This window comes from Ptychodera flava, chromosome 4 (genome assembly GCF_041260155.1).
Source record: "Ptychodera flava strain L36383 chromosome 4, AS_Pfla_20210202, whole genome shotgun sequence".
NCBI lineage: Eukaryota > Metazoa > Hemichordata > Enteropneusta > Ptychoderidae > Ptychodera > Ptychodera flava.
In genome coordinates, this window is record NC_091931.1 from 12,490,510 (window position 1) to 12,515,846 (window position 25,337).

The 25,337-nt window shown below is 40.6% G+C and overlaps 1 protein-coding gene across 1 annotated transcript; it reads left to right on the forward strand.

The window, feature by feature from the left end:
• Window positions 1–655: 655 nt before the first annotated feature.
• Window positions 656–24,210, forward strand: LOC139130908 (NACHT and WD repeat domain-containing protein 2-like). Its single transcript, XM_070696714.1, has 18 exons — window positions 656–891; window positions 2,823–2,917; window positions 4,596–4,798; window positions 9,057–9,169; window positions 9,588–9,793; window positions 10,376–10,654; window positions 11,451–11,671; window positions 12,073–12,324; window positions 12,694–12,906; window positions 13,334–13,664; window positions 15,154–15,459; window positions 16,691–16,910; window positions 17,544–17,694; window positions 17,841–18,015; window positions 18,452–20,395; window positions 20,954–21,156; window positions 21,593–21,740; window positions 22,374–24,210. Exons 1-18 carry the CDS (start codon window positions 671–673, stop codon window positions 22,481–22,483), a joined length of 5,391 nt encoding a protein of 1,796 aa, XP_070552815.1. The 5' UTR covers window positions 656–670; the 3' UTR covers window positions 22,484–24,210.
• The last annotated feature ends 1,127 nt before the right edge of the window (window positions 24,211–25,337 follow it).

Sequence of the window (25,337 nt, forward strand, 5' to 3'; positions counted from 1 at the left end):
CCCTATCAGTAAATGATACTCAGTTATAGTTCGAACGGGAAATGCCATTTCAATATTTTAACAGGTGAACTACATTTTCGCTTATTGTGTGAAAATTTAATCGTCCGTGTTACATGTATTGTGAAGAAAGAAGTAAGGGACACGACTGAATAAAGAAATGAAGAAGAAATGTGAAAATAAAGTGAAAAAAGCTTGCATCTAGAACTCGCGAGTTTATGAATGGCATATCTTGACATACCATTTATTTACAGGTCTCTCTGCCATAGAGATTTGAAAGACTGCATAGCATTCTTTCGGTCGATTTATTCTACATGTAGTACGGGAGCGAATTAAGTACGGTCGCAGGCTTTCAAATGAGCTCTATAGTTGGCTGAAATTATATCGCGGCTTAGCAGGTTTTAACATAGGCACTCGACGTTTGACTGTATGGACGGCCAAATCCATGTTAATAGTAACGTTGCGAGAAAACGCTGCCATCCAGGGATCGCATGGTGATGAAACCATGCACGGTCTTGGCTATTTCAATATGGTATAATCGTTACCCGATCAGGTTGCTCTCTCTCGCTCTTCAGTCGTAACGAGATACGAGTCCCTAAGCCAAGCATTCGACACTGGGACAAAGGGCACTTTGATATGCAAATGTCGTTAAGGCATTTCAGTGTCAACTAGCATGACCCCAAACATTCAATATGACTCTACAGAGACTATGCAAGATGGACGCGGAAGATCGCAGCCAACCGCCGTTGTGCGAACCAAGCGACATTACTCGCGGCCGAAGGCTGCGACGGCACAAAAAACTATATCCGTAGCTCTGCGTAAGGACACCGATATCATGGGGTGCGGCGTCAGCAGCCCTGGATCCGCCGACAGGCGTGTCGGCAAACTTCCGAGGTACGTATATACAGTCTGGTCCGATAGGGTTATGGGATTTTGACGCTCTGAACAAGTTGTTTGAGCGTGAGGCTGTCAGGCAGTAATATGAACATAAGTGTTCTTCTGGTTACAGTTACGGTGCGAGTGAATATGACAGTTGTTACCTGACCACAAAACGCTTTTAATCCGGTAGCCGGTGCACGATCAGTCTCTCGACTTCAAAGACCGCAACATCGACCAAGAACGCATCAAAAATGCCTCAAGGCAGGCTTGCGTAGTTCAATATAAATTAGGCCTACTGACCAACAGTCAAACTGTTTGGCAGCAGTAGTCCTACAGGTAGCAATGCTCGCAGTCCTTCTGCTGAAAGACACAAAGCTTTTATCGCCAGACATAGAATTATGGGACAAAGTATGACACGTCAGAACGGTGAGATCAATTACGTTACTGTTAATATCGATTTTATGACATATCGATTTTATGACATTGTGCGGCCGCCAGCAAAGCAAACAGCCACCTTAAAGTCAGTCTCCCCTATTTGTGCGAATTTATGAAGAGTCCTCTTCCTAGCAGGAAAAATGTATAATTGTAATTCGTGATACGCATCACAGTTCCCTCAAGTGAATTTACAGTTACTCAACCCTAAGGCCCAGAGCTCTTATCGCTGAAATGCCATGACGGATAATCATATGGTAACCTAATTGATTGTCCAGTAGAGTCAATATAACTGTGCCATGTTAGAATTTAGGAGGGATTGCTGTCGTCCTCGTCACAACAACAGTGGAAATTTGAAAATTCTACTTTGTCTGAGGAATGGACAATAGATCCTAGGCCATCCAGTAGTGCCGTGAATGAACTGCACGGGGTGAAAATATATACTCGACATTGAATACGATCACCCAAAGTGCACGATGAAAAACAAATCTATTATGTTGATAAGGTGATTTTGATCACAGTCCCTCACCGGAGGTTGGCGTTTTGCTTAATCTTGGCAAGAATACGAGTTTGTTGAATTCTCGAGCTCACTACAAGAATATTTTCCTTCGGAAACAAATGTAAATCTACTGCAGCGATCAAATTTAAGACCGTAGTATAGATAGCGCAAACAGGTATAAAGTTACGTAGATTGTTACCCTGTAAGGTAACATATCTTCGAAATAACGCTTTGCAAGACAGCCACAATTGGCGATACCCGTCGCTTTTACAGTTGCTTCAGCTGAGTTATCGTGTCGTTCAATGTACTGAGAGACTAAAATGGATTTATTCTACATTTTTGTATGTATGTATGTATGTATGTATGTATGTATGTATGTATGTATGTATGTATGTATGTATGTATGTATGTATGTATGTATGTACGTAGGTAGGTAGGTAGATGTGTGTGTGTGTGTGTGTGTGTGTGTGTGTGTGTGTGTGTGTGTGTTTGTATGGATGGATAGATGGATATACGTTCTATCAGTTACTTCATTTGTTGACTTTTTAGTAATTTATTATTTATTTATTAAGTCATCTAGAACAATGCGGCGCAGAGCTATGGAAGAAGAGCTATCAATATTGTTAGAATGGTGTTTTCTTCTTATCAAATTGTTTCGTTATTATTGTATAAAAAGACTTACGTTCATATGGTAATATAACTGTTTACTACTGTATCCGATTGATGTTTTACTGTGCTGGTACTGCCCAGCTCGAGACAAATCAATGAGCTGTGTTGGTTCAGTCATAAACCCTGTAGCGAGAGGTATGCGACTGATCGACTCTTTGAAGAAACTGTATTAGGACTTTGTCAATTTTAAATGATGGTGACTTGCGACACATGTACTTAGTGGCATTGTGACAAACAAATTGATTGGCGGGTTCATGACAAGATGGATACTGATGGGCGACTCGATCTTTTATTCGGTTTTTCACTACTATTGAGAATTTAAATCTTTTTTTCTCCCTGAATCAAGGGACATTCGGGCAGACTTACTATGTGGTCACCTTGACGCCTACAGACCCCAGCGTCAGAGGCTGGTACGGATCTTCGTCGGCTCCACCTTCGAAGGTAAGGAAGTATTAAGTTTCGAAAGAATGGCAAACATGTTGCCCCTTCGTGCTATTCTATACTTGGGATGCTTGCATAAACCGAAATCTGTAGATTTTCTCACTGGAGTGGTTTCAACCAGAGTCCCATTTCGCCGCATGGCAACACATGCCATGGTACGTGGCGGAATGTCATTACTGACAAGTTAACTGGCACAGACTGCAAACTTAAAGGCCTCACATAGCAGGACCATTCGCTGCTCTTTAGTAATTACACAGGATCGATTCCATAGAATATCAAGTAAATGTTCATGTTGGTGCCTAACCTCTTTCAAACCAAAGACAACTGGGGAACCGGCAACTTTTGCCCAAGTACTTGCAGGGCGGTCATTAGCTTTAGCTGCATTTATGAGATATTTTTCGTCATTTTTTGTTTTTAAGTATAGGATAAAGCCCGAGTACGAGGGCTCTTCTGGTATATAAAGTCCAACCCAACGATAAAATGTCGAGGCCGCAGGCCGAGACATTTTATCGTAGGGTTGGACTTTATATAACAGAAGAGCCCGAGTATGAGGGTTTTATCCGACTTAAAAACTATCGCCCCTAACTGATATATTTTCGTTTTCAATGTATTTACGTCAACCGTCCCCTTTGTCAATGTAACATGTTTAGGATATGAATTAAAACTTTTATTTGTGAAATAGCCTTCCAATGTAATGGAACATCCTATAAATGCCCTAGGGCACATGCCTATATAAATGCCCTAGGGCACAGCAGATTTTGTGTTGCAGCTGGTTTCCGCTGTATTACCAAATTTGAATATTAAAACGTACCAGATGTCTACAGAATATGACATGTTCACTTTTGATTGGACAGTACTTTACTACGGCGCTGTCATTCGTTTCTGGAATTTGGTGACCAGGGCTTTACGTGTAAATAAAACACCCTGAATTGAGCACTCTGATTGGTCAATCAACAGTGGATAGTTTTTAATGTCAGATAAATTTCATGCTTTTCTCACAAATTTACGTTGATATCCAGTATTTAGCTTGTCAACTCAGCCCGTACATGTGCAGATTTCATCGTTATTGTTTACAAGTGAATTCTGGTCCGGACTAGAATTCAACGTAAACAACAGCAGCGTACTTTACACGTATAGGCGCTGTATTGACAAGCTAAATAGTATATCAACATGCTTTAGGAAATAGAACGAGAAACTGTCATTCAAATTACGAACAAAAACGGTGAAAAATCATCAAAAGTTAAAGCTATAGGGCCTTTAAGATAGAGTTACACGCATTGGCAGTCTTTGCTGATATTTTAATATTATCAGACCTTCCTGTTCTTCGCTATTCTAGAAATTCGATATACTGTGAGAATACATTGTATACACACATACTGTAACTCTGTCTAAAGTAGAGCAACCATGAATTGTAAGTTTATGTACTAGATATGTTTTTGTTGTAGCATCCCGAAGTACTTTTTGAATCTCTTTCTTCACTCTAAAATAAATTGCACACAGTGTCAGAACTGCGATGCTGTATTTACAATTTGGAACTTTCAGTCTGACGTCTTTGTGAGTACAATAAACATTTTCGTGTTGTTACTGTCACTGGGATTGGCTATTGTCCCCAACGACAACTACAAAAATACAGCAAAGTTCTAATAGAGGGAAACTATTGTTTTCTATTTCATTCGAGATCTTGAATTTGAGAGAAACGCATTGGCTGAAAGAGTCTATCCGAAACTTAGAACATTCTGTCGGGAACGAGGAATAGAGTTTCAGGCGGTGGACTTGAAGTTTGGCTTGAGCAGAGAGTCCTATGAGAACCTCGTCACCATGGAGAGCTTTATCGGCGAAATTAAACGCTGTCAACAACTGTCGATGGGACCCCAGTTTTTGGTAAGTGCAGCGAATGTTTTATCTGTATGGTGGCTAGGACTTTACGTGTTATCACGGTGTGTTTCTCAGCGTAATACCTCTTAACGGGGGAGCCGAATACGATCTGTACCCCGTGCACCAGGTGCTAGACTTGGTTCAAGTCTGTGATTTGTGAATGTTTGAGAGTGGAGTGAACGCTACGGTGGCCCAAAACTACCTGTTCTCCGCATTCAAAGTCTGCGTCGCAATCAAATGTTTTTCTCTCACATATGTCTCTGCATTCAAAGTCTGCGTCGCAATCAAATGTTTTTCTCTCACATATGTCTCTGCATTCAAAGTCTGCGTCGCAATCAATTGTTTTTCTCTCACATATGTCTCCGCATTCAAAGTCTGCGTCGCAATCAAATGTTTTTCTCTCACATAAGCTTATGTCTCCGCATTCAAAGTCTGCGTCGCAATCAATTGTTTTTCTCTCACATATGTCTCCGCATTCAAAGTCTGCGTCGCAATCAAATGTTTTTCTCTCACATATGTCTCCGCATTCAAAGTCTGCGTCGCATTCAATTGTTTTTCTCTCACATATGTCTCCGCATTCAAAGTCTGCGTCGCAATCAAATGTTTTTCTCTCACATAAGCTTATGTCTCCGCATTCAAAGTCTGCGTCGCAATCAAATTTTTTCTCTCACATATGTCTCCGCATTCAAAGTCTGCGTCGCAATCAAATGTTTTTCTCTCACATATGTCTCCGCATTCCAAGTCTGCGTCGCATTCAATTGTTTTTCTCTCACATATGTCTCCGAGGTATGCCTCAGTGTACGTTATTCCGCGAAGCATAATTTCTATCGAACAGCGCTATTGACAACGACGAACATTGTATCAAGTTATTTTCAATAGATTATCGATCGAAAATTTGTTTGGACGGGCCGGGCGCTCGTGTGTTGAGGTCACGTCATAAACATTTCCACAATAACCCATATATTGACTTATACACTTAAATATCAACATTGAAGGTATCCGTTGGTTTCCTGTACTGAAATTAAATCGACGACAATTTTTTTAGTTTTGGTGATACTTTTACGTACGTTTCGGCACATTTTGGCGCACCTCGGCGTAGTTTGGCGCCATGTGAACGGGGGGGGGGGGGACTACATGCGAGTGAGCGAGACAACAATGTATCAATTTCGGACAAAAGGATATCGATCGATAACGTTCACTGCACGATTACAGTGGAGACTCTACGCCCGTTCGCCTCTGTTCTGTGTTATTCTTGCAGTTTACTGGGATTTTCATAGTTAATATTCGCCAAAATTTGGTATAAATTACAACAACCTGACTGGTATTTGTTCTGTATAATTTAAGAGACGCTAACCGATTAAAATGGGTCAATATTAGACCCTGATTCTGCATATGCAAACGCTGTAAGATCGCCATTTTATTGAGGGCAAGAGCAAAAATTCAGCGATCGGAAAAATAAAATGCAACTAAAACAAGTTTCGTCGAGAAATTGAAAAAACTAAAACGACAGCAATTTTGTATATATATCAAGGAAACACCGTGCCACTTTTCACTATAATTGGTTCAGAATTGAGAAATTTGAACGAGCGATAGTTGTACGGTCTGTTCTGTACATTAAACGCAATTGTTTTCTATGGGAAATCGAGCAGAGTAGACACATCGTAAAATGAAAAATACATCTGAAAAAAACCGTTGGTTTAACTTTTTCATTTCGCTGTTATTTTTTATAATATTTGGTATGACACATATCATGAAGGGTAACTAAAACTCTATGGTTTTATTTTTTTTAGTTTCCCTCTTTTTTATGAAATGACGAGTTGAAGATCGTTTTGCTGTTGACTGTGTTTTTACTTGATTTTGCATATGTCTCTTATCGCTTACGTATTTTTGGAATTTCCTTGTGAAATTCTTCCCAAAATATTATAATTGTAAGGGCAGCATATACGGGAAATAGGACCTGTTGCTCTTTCATTAATATTTAGATGTGCAGCAAGGAAATACGGCGAAATTTTCAACATGACGCGGGAGGTGAAATTGACTCTCCAAACGCGCACTCCACGTATGTGTGGCAAAAATTCGGGACGCTATATACCGTACAAAATGGGGCGCCTTTGGGCCGTAGTGCAGTCAATATATGGGTTATTGTGGAAATGTTTATGACGTGACCTCAACACACGAGCGCCCGGCCCGTCCAAACAAATTTTCGATCGATAATCTATTGAAAATAACTTGATACAATGTTCGTCGTTGTCAATAGCGCTGTTCGATAGAAATTATGCTTCGCGGAATAACGTACACTGAGGCATACCTCGGAGACATATGTGAGAGAAAAACAATTGAATGCGACGCAGACTTGGAATGCGGAGACATATGTGAGAGAAAAACATTTGATTGCGACGCAGACTTTGAATGCGGAGACATAAGCTTATGTGAGAGAAAAACATTTGATTGCGACGCAGACTTTGAATGCGGAGACATATGTGAGAGAAAAACAATTGAATGCGACGCAGACTTTGAATGCGGAGACATATGTGAGAGAAAAACATTTGATTGCGACGCAGACTTTGAATGCGGAGACATATGTGAGAGAAAAACATTTGATTGCGACGCAGACTTTGAATGCGGAGACATATGTGAGAGAAAAACAATTGATTGCGACGCAGACTTTGAATGCGGAGACATATGTGAGAGAAAAACAATTGATTGCGACGCAGACTTTGAATGCAGAGACATATGTGAGAGAAAAACATTTGATTGCGACGCAGACTTTGAATGCAGAGACATATGTGAGAGAAAAACATTTGATTGCGACGCAGACTTTGAATGCGGAGAACAGGTAGTTTTGGGCCACCGTAGAACGCAATGATTTGTATTTTGCTTTCATGTGAAACGCGCGCGTGAGTGGACGCTGGGACGAATATACCTAACATGTTAGGTATACTAGTCCCAGGTGGACGCGATGAGTAGGGTGAACGCCATGAGTGGAGTGAACGCTTTACAGCGGAGTTTTCAACCCGGTGAATCCGGCAGAAACTAACTCACTACTGCGCAGACTCAAACGTGACGCATTCAATCGCTGGGAAAACCTGGCGTAGCTGCCAAATTCCGGATAGGTTCGTACGAAATAGGAGAGACACAAGAGAAACTATTATAAGTGATTTTATTTTTTTAAAATTCACCGACTTGAACCAAGTCTAACCAGGTACCTAAGATCGGCCTATGTTTACACGTAGGAACAACAACCATTCTACGCTTTTGTATCATCCTGATTTTTTCGGAATGTCACGGTGATAATCTGCCTTTTAAGCCCTAATTTTCCTAATGTCATGCGCATCAAATATAAAAGGGGAAGACCCCTTGTAATGCATATGATTTGGCGTGCGTTTCAGGCTTTGTCAACCCTACACTCTTGAGTTGCTGAGCCTGGTGCGCACGACCACAGATTCAAGACAACGCATGCAAAGACATGGGCTGAAACTATGTAATATAGTATTACTTCGGTTGTCACTCTATAGTGCACAGGTGATAGAGAATGTTTTGACAGGCATCTCGAGGCATAGCAGTCATACTTCGGCAATCGGAGGCAAAGCTTATCCCGTTCACTAGGAAACGCAGATCAGTTAAAAAAATTAATTAATCAATTTCGCATTATTTTGTAGTCGATATTAAGAGAAAATGCCATTATAATTTTAAGTAATATTTTAGTCACGTTTCGACTGTTTTAGAAGCCGCTTAAAGTCAAACTTATTCGTTATCTCACAATTTGGGAACTTAAGTACACTTTCAGGCTGATCATATACATCTCTCTCCGACTTGTATACACTGCAGCCATATTAGGAAGCCTGAAAAAGACAGGGCCTTCCACTGAATTTACAAATCAATGTAATGCTAGGGGGTCCAGCTGCTTTACAAAGATATGAGAGACCACCTAAGAAATTTGCAATGTGTTCTCCAGGTGTCGCTTGATATAATATTTAACGTCCATCATGTCATCCATTGACAGGATGTAAGCCAAAGATTGGTTACTTTTATCGTTGGTTCTCTGCACAAATGATGGAGGTTTAGACTTATTTCCTTCGTAACGTTGCCTGTATTACGATAGGCCTACCCATCCAAGTCGTTAAAATCGTTTCGCTTGCGATAATGGTCAGCCACATGTTTTTTCTCGTCATACCTTGTTGCATGGTCAAAATACTGAACTTCGTACTTTGATAATATGCTTATAACGATTTCTTTTGTCCACTACGAATTCCATAACATACAGATCTTCCTCTCAGAGAGATTAGGAGAGAGGCCTATCCCGAAAGTGATCGCAGCAGACGAGTTTGAAAAACTGAAGCAAATCGTGCCGCCGGAGGACCAGGAATACTTCACTCTGTGAGTATATGCCAGTCCCCTCCACCGGCTTACTTGGTAAATAATAAATTCTTATCGATCTTATTTGTTCATAAGGCGAACAATTTTAGATTGGTAGATGTTGAACGAAAACCCACTCTTACCAACAATTGTCAACGTACGGTATATTCCAAGTCCGATGCTCACACGAAACGGCTAAAGATGTTCAGCCCGCGTGTACATACAGAGTAAATATAGTTATTTCAGTCTCATCGCGTCCTTGTCTGTCGCATGCATGTGTGCATACATGCATACATACATACATACATACATACATACATACATACATACATACATACATACATACATACATACATACATACGGATGTGTGTGCACATATTTGTATTAAAATATCTAATAACCAGCATTTTGACAATCGACGAATTATTTCTTTTGTAGGTGGTACAGGCTTGATAAGAATGCGATACCACCGGTCTACGTGCTCCAGCATCAACTGGGTGCCGGTAGAAAACTGTCCATGGAAGAGCGAGAGTCTGGACCCAACCAAGAAAATCATGATCAACAACTCACTTGGTTGCGACTGAAAATCATTGCACTAAGTGCCCTGAAGAAAGATCGAACCTTGTTGCATCTCGCTCCTCTAGGTAAATCATTGAAATTCTTCTAAATATGGGTAATTAATTAACAAAGGAAAATCTAAAGAGAATATTAACACCTCGACAATACTGTAATATTGCCTTAGCTCATAGGTAGAGATATTTGGACTCTCAAACTTTTGACAATTCTTATTGGCCAACCACTTATGGGGCTCATTTTAAAGCTCATGGATAAACTATATGTTGTGAAAATTGAAAATTTAATTTAGGTTTTAATTTAGAGTTAACACAGGAATGGCGGCAATATTGAATTTCATGTTTCTGTAAATATTGGTTAATTCGTTTCTCTGCCTTTGATATAATGACAAAATAATTTTTTAGCGATTCAGTGTTATTTATTTGTTTACCGAATTATTTATTTTATTGTATGTATGTATGTATGTATGTATGTATGTATGTATGTATGTATGTATGTATGTATGTATGTATGTATGTATGTATGTATGTATCGTTTATTTATTTATTCGTCTGTTTATTTATTAATTTATTTATTCATTCATTCATACATCAAATATCCTTTCATCGTAATGATGACAATGTAAACATGACATTCTCTTTTCACATCCACAGATTTGGAAATCATGAACGGTATTGAGACCGACCGCGGACTGTGGTGCCATCGAGCCGTTGAGTTCCAACAGACTCCATCACCGACTCCCGTGATTGGCAGGAGGGGTTTTGACAACTCGCTGAGGGGCAAGAACAGGGCCACGGTGGCAAATCTGTCCAAGTTCATCGACACCGGAGAAGATAAAGAACTCTTGGAATCGTTCAAGAGAGAGCACCTGAACAGTCGCTTTGGTCCTTTCAATATACTGAGATATAAAACGATATGGCATAATGAATATGGTAATACTTTATCTGTATGTGTTATTTTACTCACTAAATATTCAAGTTTTAAACTCACTTGTTGCATCTCGCTTTAACTACTTAATTTATTAATTGTACACTTTTTGTGTAGCCTGCAGACAAAATGACATTTGTAGTAACAGTATGGCGTCATTTTAATTTCTAGCCAGCTTGATCAGGCAAGGAGTGTCTGCTTCAACGTCAACCCAATGCTTGTATAGGGCCATTCAATGACTTTCACACGAGCGGCAACAGTGAGGAAGCCGCCCGTTCAATTGCATAAATCAGGCAATATGGGTCCTTCCCTGCAAAACATATGCTCACATCTCATAGCTGGGCTTTATTTTGTTTCACGAAAGGAATGTCAGCCACGAAATTTGGAAAGTTCTTTTCAAAAAACCAATTTTCCAACTCAGGATATTTTGAGAAGATAATGTGAACTGAATATTAACGAATTGAGAAAATCGGTACAACAATATGGCTACTGGAAATCCGGTGTCAAAACTTACAGTTCTCGGAAATTAGTTTCAGTTTAAGCTAGTTTGCCTTCCAAGTTAATGTCAATGTAGTGAAAAGTACATGCAACTAAATTAGTTTCTACAAATTCATTTAAAAGCATCGATTCTTCACGAATTCGCTGAAAAGCATTGATTTGCTGAGTATTCTGCAGTCTTGAGCGTTAAATTGCGACTCGTTATCAGATATGCCTGAGCCGAATTGATCGATAACGGAAAGTGCCGTCTGCGACAAGTTTCTCCCGCCTGTGAGTGTGTGTGTTTGTTTGCTTGCTTGTCAGGTATCGACCCAGCTAAAGTTCCCATACAGATGCACTATATCGACATAATGTGCAATCAAGTGGGGGAAAGAATCGAGCACATGATTGTGCCGGAACTCATCGATAAGCGCGATGTCGGCGGCAGTGCCAACCCGACGCTGGTCGATCACGAAATAAGGCACCATATTGGAATTTGCAGAGAGCTCTGCAGAAAGTTCGTTGGACGAGAGGATTTGCTGAAGGTAAAAAGTTCAATGTCGACGTGACCTATGTATAAAGGTCGTTGGACCCTTCAATTTGCTATCAAGATGTTGAAGAATATACAGTAAAAATTATAGTACATTGAATATTCTTCATCCCGCCAAAAAGTCAGCCTTGCAGAGAAAACAAAATGATGCCCATCCCCTTAAAATTGAAATGTGCAGTTCTATTTTAAAGCTTGAAATGTGTAGTGAATAAGCTGAAGACGTATAACAGTTATGGTCGGTGTGTTTTCACATTTCTTTCAGTGCAAAGTGACTATTATTTGCAGTGGATTTTATCAAAACGTTGACGGGTTCTTAACTTTCAGGTCCTAACTATCTGTACATATCACTGTACGTCTAATTTTAATTGACTTTGCATCCGAAATATTTCTCCGCAGAGCGTCGAAAGCTACGTGGCAGGCAACAAAAGGAGTCCATTAGTTCTCTACGGTGCAGTTGGCATCGGGAAGACGTCACTGATGGCCATGGCAACCAGGTACGCTCACAAATGGGTGCCGAGCAAGGCGGCGGCCGTGGTAGCTGTGCGGTTTCTTGGCACCTCTCCAGCAAGCAGCTCTCTACGAAAACTTTTGTTTTCCCTGAGCTGTCAGATCAGCGACGCCTACGGACAAGTAAACGCAATATCTGAGGTCAGTCGATACACTTAACTGTGCAATTATGGGATGATGAGGTCGTGCTAGCAACTAAGGTGTGTTTGTTGCATGATTATTTCGGGAGGTATTTTCAGATCGACAGCGATACTTGCATATAGTCAGTCTTGTCAGTAAACATGTAAAGTTATGGGAAGACTCTTATGAATATTCACCATATAACAGACACAGATGTAAAAACACTGCCACATTATATGCCCTCAAAATCGGCAGGACGCATACACTTTACCAATACAGCAACAACACAGTTTTAAATTTCTGAAAGCAGATGTTAAAATGCTAACTTGATAAGTTTTCAGTCCAGTTTGGATATTTTTGCTTTTCTGAATAGGATTTTTTTCCCTTCAGGAACTGAATGATTTGGTACAACTCTTTCCTCGCATCTTAAAACTGGCCAACGACAAGCGCCCCCTCGTGATCTTCTTGGACTCCCTATGCCAGCTGGAGACGTGCAGCTCAGCGCGCCGGCTGTCATGGTTACCAATCCAACTGCCCAGTCACGTCAAGCTTATCGTCAGCACGTCTCTCGGGGACGCAAACAACACTATAGGTGACCTAAAGGTTAGTTCGCACGACGTATACTTGTTGTAAAACAGCTTTTGATGACAATATGTTTCTAGTATCGCCTTTTCAAGCTATGCAGTGCAAATTTTCTGTCCCTTGCGCAATACAACCATGCCAGAGCGTTTTTTTCTAGAAATGAACGTCGACAAGTGAAAGTTATATCTATAAGTTGGTTTAAAACTAATTTTGGTAGCAAGTGCATAAGAATTCTTAAGCTTTATGTGTGTGTGTGTGTGTGTGAGAGAGAGAGAGAGAGAGAGAGAGAGAGAGAGAGAGAGAGAGAATCTTTAATACGTCGCTTGGTAATGAAATTATGCTAATATTTCTGACCGTTTCTGACCGTTAAGTTTTCAGTCTTTCGTTTATCTGTAGAGTATAGAATATGAGAATAACGTAACCAAAATGTTCCCTCACTTCACACAAGGAGTACATAAATGATACGTCTTCGCTGATGGAGATCCCACGTCTGACGGAGAGTGAAATAGCCGAGTTGACGAGACGATGGCTGGCCGAAAAGAATCGAACGTTGACGGCGCGGCAATGGGGCATCATCATTACGGCGTGCAAAAGATTCCCATATCCACTGTACGTGAAACTCGCCACGAACGAAGCGGTAAACTGGAAGTCTTACAGCCCGCTACAAGAGACCTGGCTTGAAATGACCCTTAAGGGAGTTATCAATGTCTTGTTTGAGAAATTGGAATGTTTGTACGGCCGTGTACTTGTCAGTCACATGCTCGGCTACCTAAGCGTTGGTATGTTTGAATTGTTCCTTTATTTTCTATCATCTATTCAATCAGCTTGTACTTCGTGCCCGGCAACGATGTCCTCAATGTTTGCAGTTGCACGGACAGAAACGATTCCGATATAAATAGTTTTTGTTTCGCTTGTATACCTAACCTGGTTTTTACTGACCAACCGTGAAAGTTGGCATGTTCTTTAATTGCGTTATTAACTAAAACACGATTGGAACTAATTTGGGATAGTTGGATGGTGAAGTAATGCCGATTTAATCTACAAATGTAAGCTCATCTGCTTTTCTTTTTACATTAAACACTTGTTTTTACGAGTAATTTGTAATATTGCAACATTCAGCTATACGGCACCTAACACTTTTGAGAAATTTGGAAAATATGAAAATCCAATTATCCCAAATTAGTTTCAATCGTGTTCTAAGCACTCCCAAGTGACACTAAATGGACTGGAATTTTTTTTTTCATAGTAAACAACTGCAGTGCACAAAGACGTCAGAGATTTTGGCGCATTTAAATCCTTTCATTTTAAGTGCAAACTGAGAATTCTCTCTACATAAATTATCCAACGAACCCAATTGAATGTTATGATACTCCGTATTCTTCTCGGCGTTTAAATGATACAAATACACGACTACCGTGAAGACTATCGTACGTCCACGCATCGTCCTTGTAAATGAACTTTTTCCTCAAGATAGACTCCAGTTTTAGCAATTATAAAAGATATTTAAACACTGTCGGGTTAGAAGGACGTGTTTTCCGTACCGAAGTACAGACATTTTACGTCATATTCGAAACTTGAGGGCATTTTGCTAAATCGCGATACTAGTAAGGGCCCTGTCACACCTTGACGATTTAGCAAGTGTATGCCGACCTATCAAAACTTTTCTAAAACGTTGGCTTGCTAGATGTATTTTCAATTTTGGGCGTATATACAGCGTACTCATAACGTACTCATTGGCTAAAATACGTTTTGGGTACGCTAGACAATTATCTCGACGCATTTCGACTTATGAGTAACTCACAAGTAACGTGTGTCAACGTGTGTCAACGAGCGGATAACCTAACGAAAACTTACATTGTAAAGCCCGCGTGTGCGGGACGTATGAGCCATACGCTGGCATACGTCGAAAAGTTTTGTGTGTGCACAAAAGTTTTCGACGACATATCGCCGTACTGCGACGTATACTAGCGTGCTTCAGCGTTATACAACACGTACCCATAACGTATTCGACGTCGTTGGCATACGCTGCATGGCTAAATCGTGAAGGTGTGACATGGCCTGTACGATGGTTTTTACCTGCTAAATATGTGTATTATTCTTTCGAACAGTCGTACAAAAAGGGTGTCGTATCTTATGTAGCATCGAAATACTGTGTTGCGTCTAAAACATGCACGTCGCTTCAAATTGGCAGTCTGTCATCTCACTAATGATTCGGCTACCTCTATGAATCATAAAAATAAGTACTTCCTTTTTTTCATTTTATCATAGCCAGATTCGGATTGACTGAAAACGAGCTTGAAGACATTCTGTCGTTAGATGATGACGTTTTGAATGAAGTGTACGGGGAGTCTGTACCCTCCGTTCGTCGAGTTCCGCCTTTGTTACGGATACGCATCTGCAACGACTTGGGATCGTACCTGACGGACCATAACGTAGAGGGCGTGCTCACCAAGACTTGGTGTGACGGGCAGTTCAGGCAAATCGTCCACAACCGTTATTTGGTGGACTCGCCCGATAAAAGACGAATTTTGCATTCTAATATTGCAGACTATTTCTTGGGAGTCTGGGCTAATGGTAAGATCAGACTTTCAAGAAAAATATGAGCATTTGAGATGTGGAATCTCCGTTGCGGGGGAGGATGTAGCAATGGTGCGGGGCTTCTGCTTTGGCATGTGCGGCCTGAATGGCACGTCGGCAGTACTTTCTTTAAAGGGACAAAGTCAGCCATTTTCATGAATTTTGTTTGATACAAAATACTACTTATATTGTTTGACATGTTAAAAGATACTGAATGAATGGGTGACCGTGCATATATTCGACCCCGGTTTTAGGCACGATAGGGAGACCAGGCCTACATGAAACCATCGTGAAAATGAATTAACGGTCAAGACCATTCATTCATTTTCGCAATGGTTTCATTTAATTTGTCAAAAACCGGGGTCGAATATATGCATGGTCACCCATTCATTCAGGATCTTTCAACATGTCAAACAATATAAGTTGTATCTCGTATCAAACAAAATTCATGAAAAATGGCCGACTTTGTCCCTTTAATTCCTGATTCCTGGTTTACATCGTTGAATATCTCTGATCATTTTGAGTCCTTGTATGACCAAATTTTTTTTATTTGGTGTTTTTCGATGGCCTCAACCAGTCGTTTGAAAAATATACTAGCGCACTTTCAACGCAGGTGTGACTTTTCAGCTGACAGTGTAGCCAACGCCAAGATAACCGCATACAGTAGCCATAAAAACGTCGCACTGTTTCCAGTACTTGGTCAATTTTCAAGCTTTCCTAAGTATATCTACTAGAATGACGTATACGTAGGTTTTTGCTCATCGTTTTGTTGGATGTGATCTTTAACTCGTCTTTGTCAATATCAGCTGCACTACCACTATGATGCGCAGAAACATCACTGTCGACAAACCAAAATCATATACGACGTGTACCATGCACATTTCGATATAGACTAATATACATTTGTAAATTGTCAGTATTACGGCATAACATTATCGTATGAATTCTTGATTTGTAAATGCAATTTTCAAGAGATTGGTTGAGTATATACTATCAACGGAAATAACAAATAAGACGGTGCTCTATAGACTGAAAACGGCAAAATTGAATCTTAGAGAAATACATCGGGCGTAAGATACAGAGTTCTATCCACTGTTGAGAGTTGTTCAAAAGCGGCAAAATTTGCCGAACTCACTTCTTTGTCATACTTAGGAAAATATTTGCTCATCAACGTTTCTTGGTACCCACATTGCCCGCATGAGTTAACAGTATACTGTGTGTAACACAGGCATCAAGAAACCATTCGTCACCAACGGCGAACAGGTCGGCAAGAGGGACCGCTTGGTGGCGTCGCAACCTCTGATGTTCTTGGACGGTCAGCCGAACACGAGGAAGCTTGTCGAACTACCGTATCACTTACTTCAGAGCGACCGCCTCGGTACTCTCAAAGTGAAGGCGCTGTGCAACTACGAGTGGCTTGTTACAAAGATGAAAGTCACCTCCTTAAGGTAACTATTTTCTTATACTGAAATGGCATTCAGTGTCCTATAAATGTCTTAAAGCATTTTGATAGTATGAGTTGTCAAACATTGTTTCTGTTTGTAGATAAACTGTCATGTTCTATTCCTCAAATCATGTCAAAATACTAATTTTTCATCTTGTCAACGTAAGATATATGTGTGATGTCCAATATTATTATTGAAGACGGAATTTCAGTCCGGAGTATATTTCATCTGTAAATAATGACATTTCTTGCCATGCAAGACTGAGACTTGGTATTTCAATATGTTTTATAAGATGCGTTTGTTTTGTTGAACAAAAATAATGAAATATGTTTTGTTCCTTTAAGTATAATTTGGTCACAAGTGCTCACACGTATCCTTTACAACCTGAGATAATAAGCCGATGCCATTAAAAAATTAATGGCATCGGCTTATATCTGGATAACGATGGCACATCGTATGATTCTCAGTATGTTAAGAAAACTCACTAGTACAAAATATTCAATCCTAAATTATCAATGTTATATTTGAAACAGAAACGGTTATAATGCACGAGTGTGGACCCTTTAGACATACACACATACGTGCGGCCTGAATGCTGTTGGTTTATTAACGTATACTGCCCCTACTCGCCCACAGCGATGTGCTCGAAGACTTTCAGATGGCTCTGTACAAGTTCCCGGATGACGAACAGCTGAGAACAGTGGAAGAAACGCTCGTGCTTTCCCGGCATGCATTACAAGAAGACACTCACAACTTAGCTTCGCAGCTCATCGGAAGAATAACTAAGGTAAATTAAACTGTAGTTATAAGAAATAAATACACGCGTTAAATTAAATGATTACTCCGGTCAGTGGTGTGTAGTTAACCTATTTCCCGATGTTGAATAATCGACTACTGAGTGTTCACACTGGCGCCTTTCATTTTATTTTACAGATTGAGGGGCTTGAAGAGCTCATAAAACAAGCTAGATGGCCAAGTGTCCCTGGACTTATCCCCACTTTGCCGTTTCTAACCCCTCCCGGAAATCAAATGGTCCATGCCTTGTCGGGACATAGCGCCGGTGTCACCACGGTTGATATCACGCAGGATGGAAAGTATGCTGCTACAGGTAGGAAAGGGAGAGTGAAATTTTTGAGGGGCAAGGGTATCACGCATAGAGATATATTTGTAGAACCTTCTCGTCTTGAGTGTTGTAAATATCACGGTCATGACCAATTTGATGATGGAGGTGACGGTGAAGATGACGATGAAATTTAATATACTTTATGACGACGACGAAAGGACAACAGCGATAGACTATAGTGATAATGATGGTGATGACTTCACTATAAAGGTGTAATAATGTCCAATGTAAATCGTACTTCACTTTCCCAAATTAGTCGCTCATAATAAATTCAGTCCATCTATACTGTCGTAAGGAAGACAGCGAACCAAGAGATGCCAAAATATTCTTGCATGTCCAAAGTTACATGGATGGTTTTATTTCTCCTTTGTGGAAAATGGCCATGAACTACGTGTAATATTTTCTTCCATTTGTTTATCAGGCTCACTTGATGGTTGTCTCAACATATGGGGAGTCGAAGATGGTATCTTGCAGATTTCCAGCTTGATGACTGGCAAAGCAATAAGAAAACTGAAATATGCAAATTCGGACAGGCTACTTGTAATTTCTCATCCTGACAACATATCGATACTTGAGGCGGAAACTCTAGTTACCCTCCACATGCTGAGTGTGAGAGGGTTAAGTGGAAGTGCGCCGCCATTTGCCCTTGGCGGAAAGGGTCGCAAACTGGCCGTGATAGTTCGTTCGGGAAAGTTAATCGTCTTCGATGTCGCAAAAGGTACGGTTATTTCTGAAATAAAGGACGGGGTTCTACAACGGTCGTGCGAAGAGGCAAAAATTGACGCGCGATGTGATCTTGCGGCGTTCTTCAATCCGGCAAACAGGAAGAAGATCGTAAAACTTGTCAATCTCACCGGCAAGGCGACGGTGAAATCGATCAAAGTATCGTCTCGCGAAAAAGGGGAGAGGAGGGGCGCTCCCGACAGCAGCGTCAACGTCATCTCAGACGTCGTAGTGACGTCATCGAGAGCAGTCATAGTGATAGGTCAGCATTTCAATGACGTGACGATATACGACGGCAATAACCTACGACTTATAAAGAGAGTCCGTGGGCAAAGTGAGTACCTCCAGCACACATCACTGCGGTATCGATTCACCTGCGACGACGAAAACCTCGTGTTCCCGGTACACGACTCGATTGCCGTTGTGGACATCGCTGATGACGACGACAACTCCACGTGGTACGGAATGCAGCACCCGACTTCCGTCACCGGCGTCGCGTCCGTGGACATGAGGATCTTCGTTACCATAGCGACGGATAACGTGATGCGGGTCTGGGATATAGCGCGCGAGGAGCAGACAGCTTTGATGATCAGAAATAGCTGGGAAAGTCACAAGATCATGTCCAAAATGGACGCATACAGCAGAGAAGAAACGCCTTGTGTGGAAACCGAAGCAACGAGTGCGGAAGACTCTGCGAGCATTCTGACGAGCAGGGATGTGCAGATGGATGCCGACGATCAGGCTACACAGCCCAGCGCCGTACAGAGTCTCCTTGAAAGCATACAGGTGCTGTCAGACGATTTGTTTTACACAGAGTACTCGCAGCATCCAAGCGAGAGACCGCATGAGACCATACAGCAGATCGAGCCCATCCCCGGCAACTGTTCGTACGTCCTCGTAAAATCTAAGAAAGAACACTACTACTTCATTACGATTTGGAATCTTTCTGCGCTGCATCCCGTTAGAAGGTCCGTCCTCTATCGATCGAGACATCGGAACAGCATCTTCGAAGACATGAAGTTGGTGTCATTGAACGGGGCAGTAATGCTTGTCACGGTGGAGACTAGAATTCTCCTGGTCGACTTCGTTAAGTGTCAGGTTCTCCGGGTTTTAGATGGCACCTTTGCCAATGAGAATGTCGCCCTCACGAATAACAGGCACCGCCTGACAGCTATCACTGAATCAAGAGAACAGATAGTATTGCATGACCTGAAATCCGGCAATACTGAACAACTCAGTACGGATGACAACTCAAAGGTATCAGCCATCACGTCACAGGCTGATGGCTGTGGCAAGGTGGTGGTGTCGCAGCATCACGTTGGTGATAAGATAGTCTGCCATGTTTGGTGCACGAATCGATGCGTTCGGCTACACACACTGGACGCTGGCGATGTCAGTACAGCCGCCCAGCGACCGTCGCTAACCAGGGACTTCTTACTTTCTGGTGACTCGCGTTACCTGTGTTTTTCGCAACGCAGCGACCACGTTGTCGTGGTCTGGAATTTGCAGACTGGTCAGCTCGCCCGTCAGCTGATGGCACCAGAGAAGTGGCGACGAATAAAGTCCTGCACGGCTGTCGGGGCGCACGGACTGCTTGTGGGTTATGACAACGGGCAAATATTACTATGGGAACTTACTGAGGGTAAGGTTAAAATTTGTCAGGAAATATAATTCGTAAATAAAAGTTTTGTGAGAATATCGACTGCGACAAGGTTTGAAAAAGCAGATCTCGTTCATGTTTGTGATGCTGCTATAAAAAGATGTCAGCTTTTGGTCTTACCATCGAGAGCATCTATATGACATTTTGTCGCCTACCTATAAGTCTCATCCCTACTTGATCACTAAAGTGATAAAATGTATAAATATGGATATCGTATCGTTTGTTAGGAATAACATTTTTACAAAATGGTGTTCAGAGAAAGTTTACCCTATCGGTTGCATCTTCTGCCAGACCTATTCTCTACATACAGATAGGGCAATGGATACCGTTTCAAATATTATCTTTCATTCCAAATTCCACTCTTGCTTTCCAAAGGGAGTTAGCTTTCTGAGACATATGCATGCTATGTGTGGTGATGCTTCAAAACGTTTTCAGCATGCCGTAATCTGTTCCGCAAAAAATAATCGGTTTGTTCTCTCCGGCCTACCGCTAACGGGCACTGGATTATTTGACCCCTTTTGTTGCTTCTCTGCCCTGCAGGAAGAATTGTTCACACGCTAGCCGATCACTCTTCTCCACCCATTATCATCAAGTCTTCCCAGGATGGCCTCCGAGCATTATCTATGACAGAATGCAGCTCCCACGGCGCTCGCGACGAGAGACGACTAATATTATGGGATTTAGTAAAGGGATGTAAACTGGCCACTTACCATGTGGAGTACACGCAGTGTAAGATGTACAAGGTCAGTCATTGACAGTGAACGCTAGAAAAACACGTCATCATCACTTGTATTGTTTGATAAAGATGTTAGAATGTTTTTACTCTGGACATGTTTCAAGAAAGTTCTTAACGAACTAACGATCATAGGAACAAATCATCTTCTAAATGAAATGGGGCAATAAGATACATATCTATACCGATAGCATATTTTATCATCATATTAGTGAAGAAGTACCAACTCAGGATAATCGAAAGCTCTTATTTAATGTTGTTGTCGATATTTCGTGGGAGTAATCCCACTATATCAAGACTAAAATAGTAATAATCACAGAGTATGGCTAAAACTTTTCACCGCCCATTCATCGAATGGCAGAAAAATATGTATGCGAATGGAAATGGTGATATGTTTTATTGCTAAGTTGCACCTTTTCGTTCTGTATTGCAATCCTGTCTTTCAGGCCGAAACAGTTCATCTGCTGTTCAATGGCAATCTCATCGTCTTACCGGCGAATAGCATCGGTTCACCGCTCACTATGAAATTACAGGGACGGTATATGCCATCATTTGAAGTACCAGTTCCATGGCCGACCCCATATGAAGTGATAGGTGAGACAAGACAAGTTTGACTATTGTGGGTTTTGCTTGCTTGACTTTTCAATTGGCCATATTTTTCAAAAAAATGCCTACCGTGATATTTATATTTATCATACTTGATGATATTCGTGCCAGATGCAGTTCTTTCGTAAAGCGATTCTGATAAACGTGACGGTACGAGTTTCAATAGCAAACGTTTTCCAACCTGAAATCATGAGTTTATGATCTGTTATGATCTGTTAGCTTTATCCTTTACTTATTATCAATTATTTTCACCCCAAAATCATGCCGCAATGCCTCGCTTAACACCCTTCAACACAGTCTGTATTTGCGTAAAGCAGAATGTAATTATTGTTGACAATTGAATATCTTATCCGGATTAGATAAGTTTGCATATTATTTACAATACATGCTATTTTCAAGGCTAACACTTTGGCTTGTATGAGGGAAGCGAATAAATGTTGTTGTTTTCCCAATAATAAAATAATGAAAGAAAATATTATGAAAAGATACATCTATTGTCCCTATAATCAACTGGTACGGTTGCGTCACGGACCGAGGAGATGCATTTTCAAGTTATAGTTTGATTAGCGGCTGGGTACAAAGAGTAACTCCAGTAACCTTTTCTTTTTACTTTTACCGTAGACGATGAAACATTGCTGGATTTTTCGCTGGCTCTCGGCAAGGACGAGAACGACTTAGTTGTCACCGTGAATGAAAACCGTAACGATGATATCAAAGATGGCGGGGAATAGTGAAAAGATATCACGTTCCATTTCCAGCCACGGGAAGCAGAATTCATTTTCAATGGCTTAATAATTGACACCATGAAGTTCCTCAATTCTTTTGGGTTAACTTTCCAAAAGCAATATACGAAGTTGACAAGTTATGGAAAGAAGTCAAATAATGCAATGGTGCTAATAAGCTTACTTATCTTCACTGTCACAGGATTTCTGTATTTTCTACTAAAATGTGATCAAGTCCTTACAATGCAGAGGAACATTACCCTTGAATACGCACTGACTGAAACTTTTGATGAATTTTCGTGATTTTCTTGTTTATTCTGACAATGAAACACTTTGTTATTCTACTCCCGAAACCATGCCAAAATGTCTATAGTGTCCAGATTACTCATCAGTTTGTGTGTAGTGTACGATGTCATTGGTTACAGCTGTTTTTCTATTTCGGATCAAAGTTTCCATGACAACAGCACGGCAATGCATCGTGTGGGGAGTGCAAGGCCAATATTTGCATTTCAACACATTTTCGGGTAAAGAATAAGGAAACATCTTCTATTTGGGAAAACAATTAATGAACATATCAAAAGTTGCGACTGTTGTCCATAAAAGATAAATCCTAGACTTGTAATTATTACTTAGCCAATAATTTTCTGTAGACAAAAATACGCGGTACTGTGAATTTAAAAATTCACTGCACCATCATGAAAATCGGATGCGAGCTTTCAATACTGTACAGGGTATTATGATAAACACCTATTGCCTGGTCATGAGGGCTATAGCGCCCGTCTATTACCCCGAGGGGCCGTGTGTTACCAGAAACACATCGCTATTCCCCGAGGCCGTAGGCCTAGGGGTATAGCGATGTGTTTCTGGTAACGCACGGCCACGAGGGATAATAGACGAGCGCTATGGCCCGAATAAAGACCAGGCTATAGGTGTTTTATAACACACCACATGCTCATGTTGTATTGTTGTATAGTCTGTAATGTGTTTTGATATTTTGCACCGTAACAATCCATTGTGACAAGTTTACTGGGCGATGTTTCCACGGCGGTTTCAGTTGTACGTGGTACCATTTTCTTTCAAAAAATATTCTAAGCATACCTGGCGACATCCTTTAATAGTTGCACTTTAATCTTTTCCGTCGATGAGCTGTTAGAATGTTGGAAAATGTCAGAAAATCTGTTTTAGAGAATGTGTCGTTACCTATCCCGGACGCACATCACGTTCCAGTCACCTGCCATTGCTGCAGACGACACAACGGTCACGTGACCGGGCACTTTTCCAAATTTGGTCAAAACTATTTCCCTAGGAATATAGCTTTTCAAAAAATACCTCTGACGTCACTTTTGTCGATCTGATGGGGATTAGACGTATCTATTTTCTCGTCACGTGACGTATTCTGGCGAATCGCGACACGGAATGAGCATGTGGCGTGTTATAAAAATAAATAGTACATAATTAAGTCAAAGCACGTACAGCGATACGATAAGTTAATATTGTCATATACTTGTAATGTATAATGTATATTTATGAGATGATATATGTTAATATACTGTGTTTTATACTTTTATATTTTGAAATCTCACTTTTCCAATTCAAGAGACCAATTTGCATTGAGTGCCAAATGTGCTATAAAGCCAATTTTGTCAGAAGACTGCATGTTGTAAACTGTGCATGCAAATATTTACAACTCAAAATTTATTTCATATTTGTTTTTTTGTTTTGATGAATAAAAACACATTTTCAGATTTCAAATGGGTGCGCTGGTTTTGCTTACACTCCAGCGATAGTCGCTGATATGAAGAACTTTGAATTTGTCATGCTAGGTGTCAGATAGGTCAGTTTGAGTTCGAATTCGTAAACACACACTGGATGATACCATCAGCCTTCACGGAAATATCACAAAGGACACGCCTTCCGTAGAGAATCCAAGAACCACATGGTCTTTGCTTTCAGAACATGATTGAATTCTTTATTGCAGACAGGAAAGGTAAACTGGACACCAAATAGGGGAAATTGTGCCTTTAGCTGGCATCGAACCATTATACGAAACAAGCGCACGAAAATGCGACATTACTCAGACGTTGTCAATAGGTCAACAGAGACAGAAGCGAAAAACGAGACTCGGAACTTTGAAAGTCAAGAAAACTTTGAAAAATAACTACCGAAAAAGCTGTTTCTTCCAGAAGAATATATATCAAGGTCTTTTTCAATTTCGAGAAAGATGAGAATCTAAACCCACAATGAGTTATTTTTGAAAAGAAAGAAGATATAGTGTTTAATGTAACGGTTTTTTGTTATAAGAGATAATCTGTTCCCGGCGTAGAATACTAATGCAAAGAATAAATGACCGTGTTTCAGTGGATTTCATGTTGGTCATGATTAACTTTAATGCGGTGACAGTGAAGGTGACCCTGACTTTGATTAAAAAGAATGCTTCAAAAGTCCGAAGGTTGTTGTCTTAAAGGTCGGATCAGTTTCTACTTACTGATGCTTACTACTTTTCCCATGCATAGGTTCAGCGGCTATAATTAAACGAGATAAATTATTATGTTATACTTTGAAAAATAATTTTGTAGAGAAATACCGATAAGTAGAAATTTTGACGGAATAATTCAACAACGCAGTGCTAAATCTTCTTTGTGGTAAGTCTTCCGTAGCTGGCTTTATTTTTTGAAATGATATTTGACGCACACTGGACAATACATAGTGTGATATCGAGTCAAGAATACAGAAACAATCACTAATAATGGACAGATCATTAAATCCCGGGGGTGGTCAGAATGAGGACATATGCGAGTTTAGTTTTTTTCAAGAATTCAAGATTGTCCATTTTTCCCGAGCTGGTAGAGCAAACAAACATTTC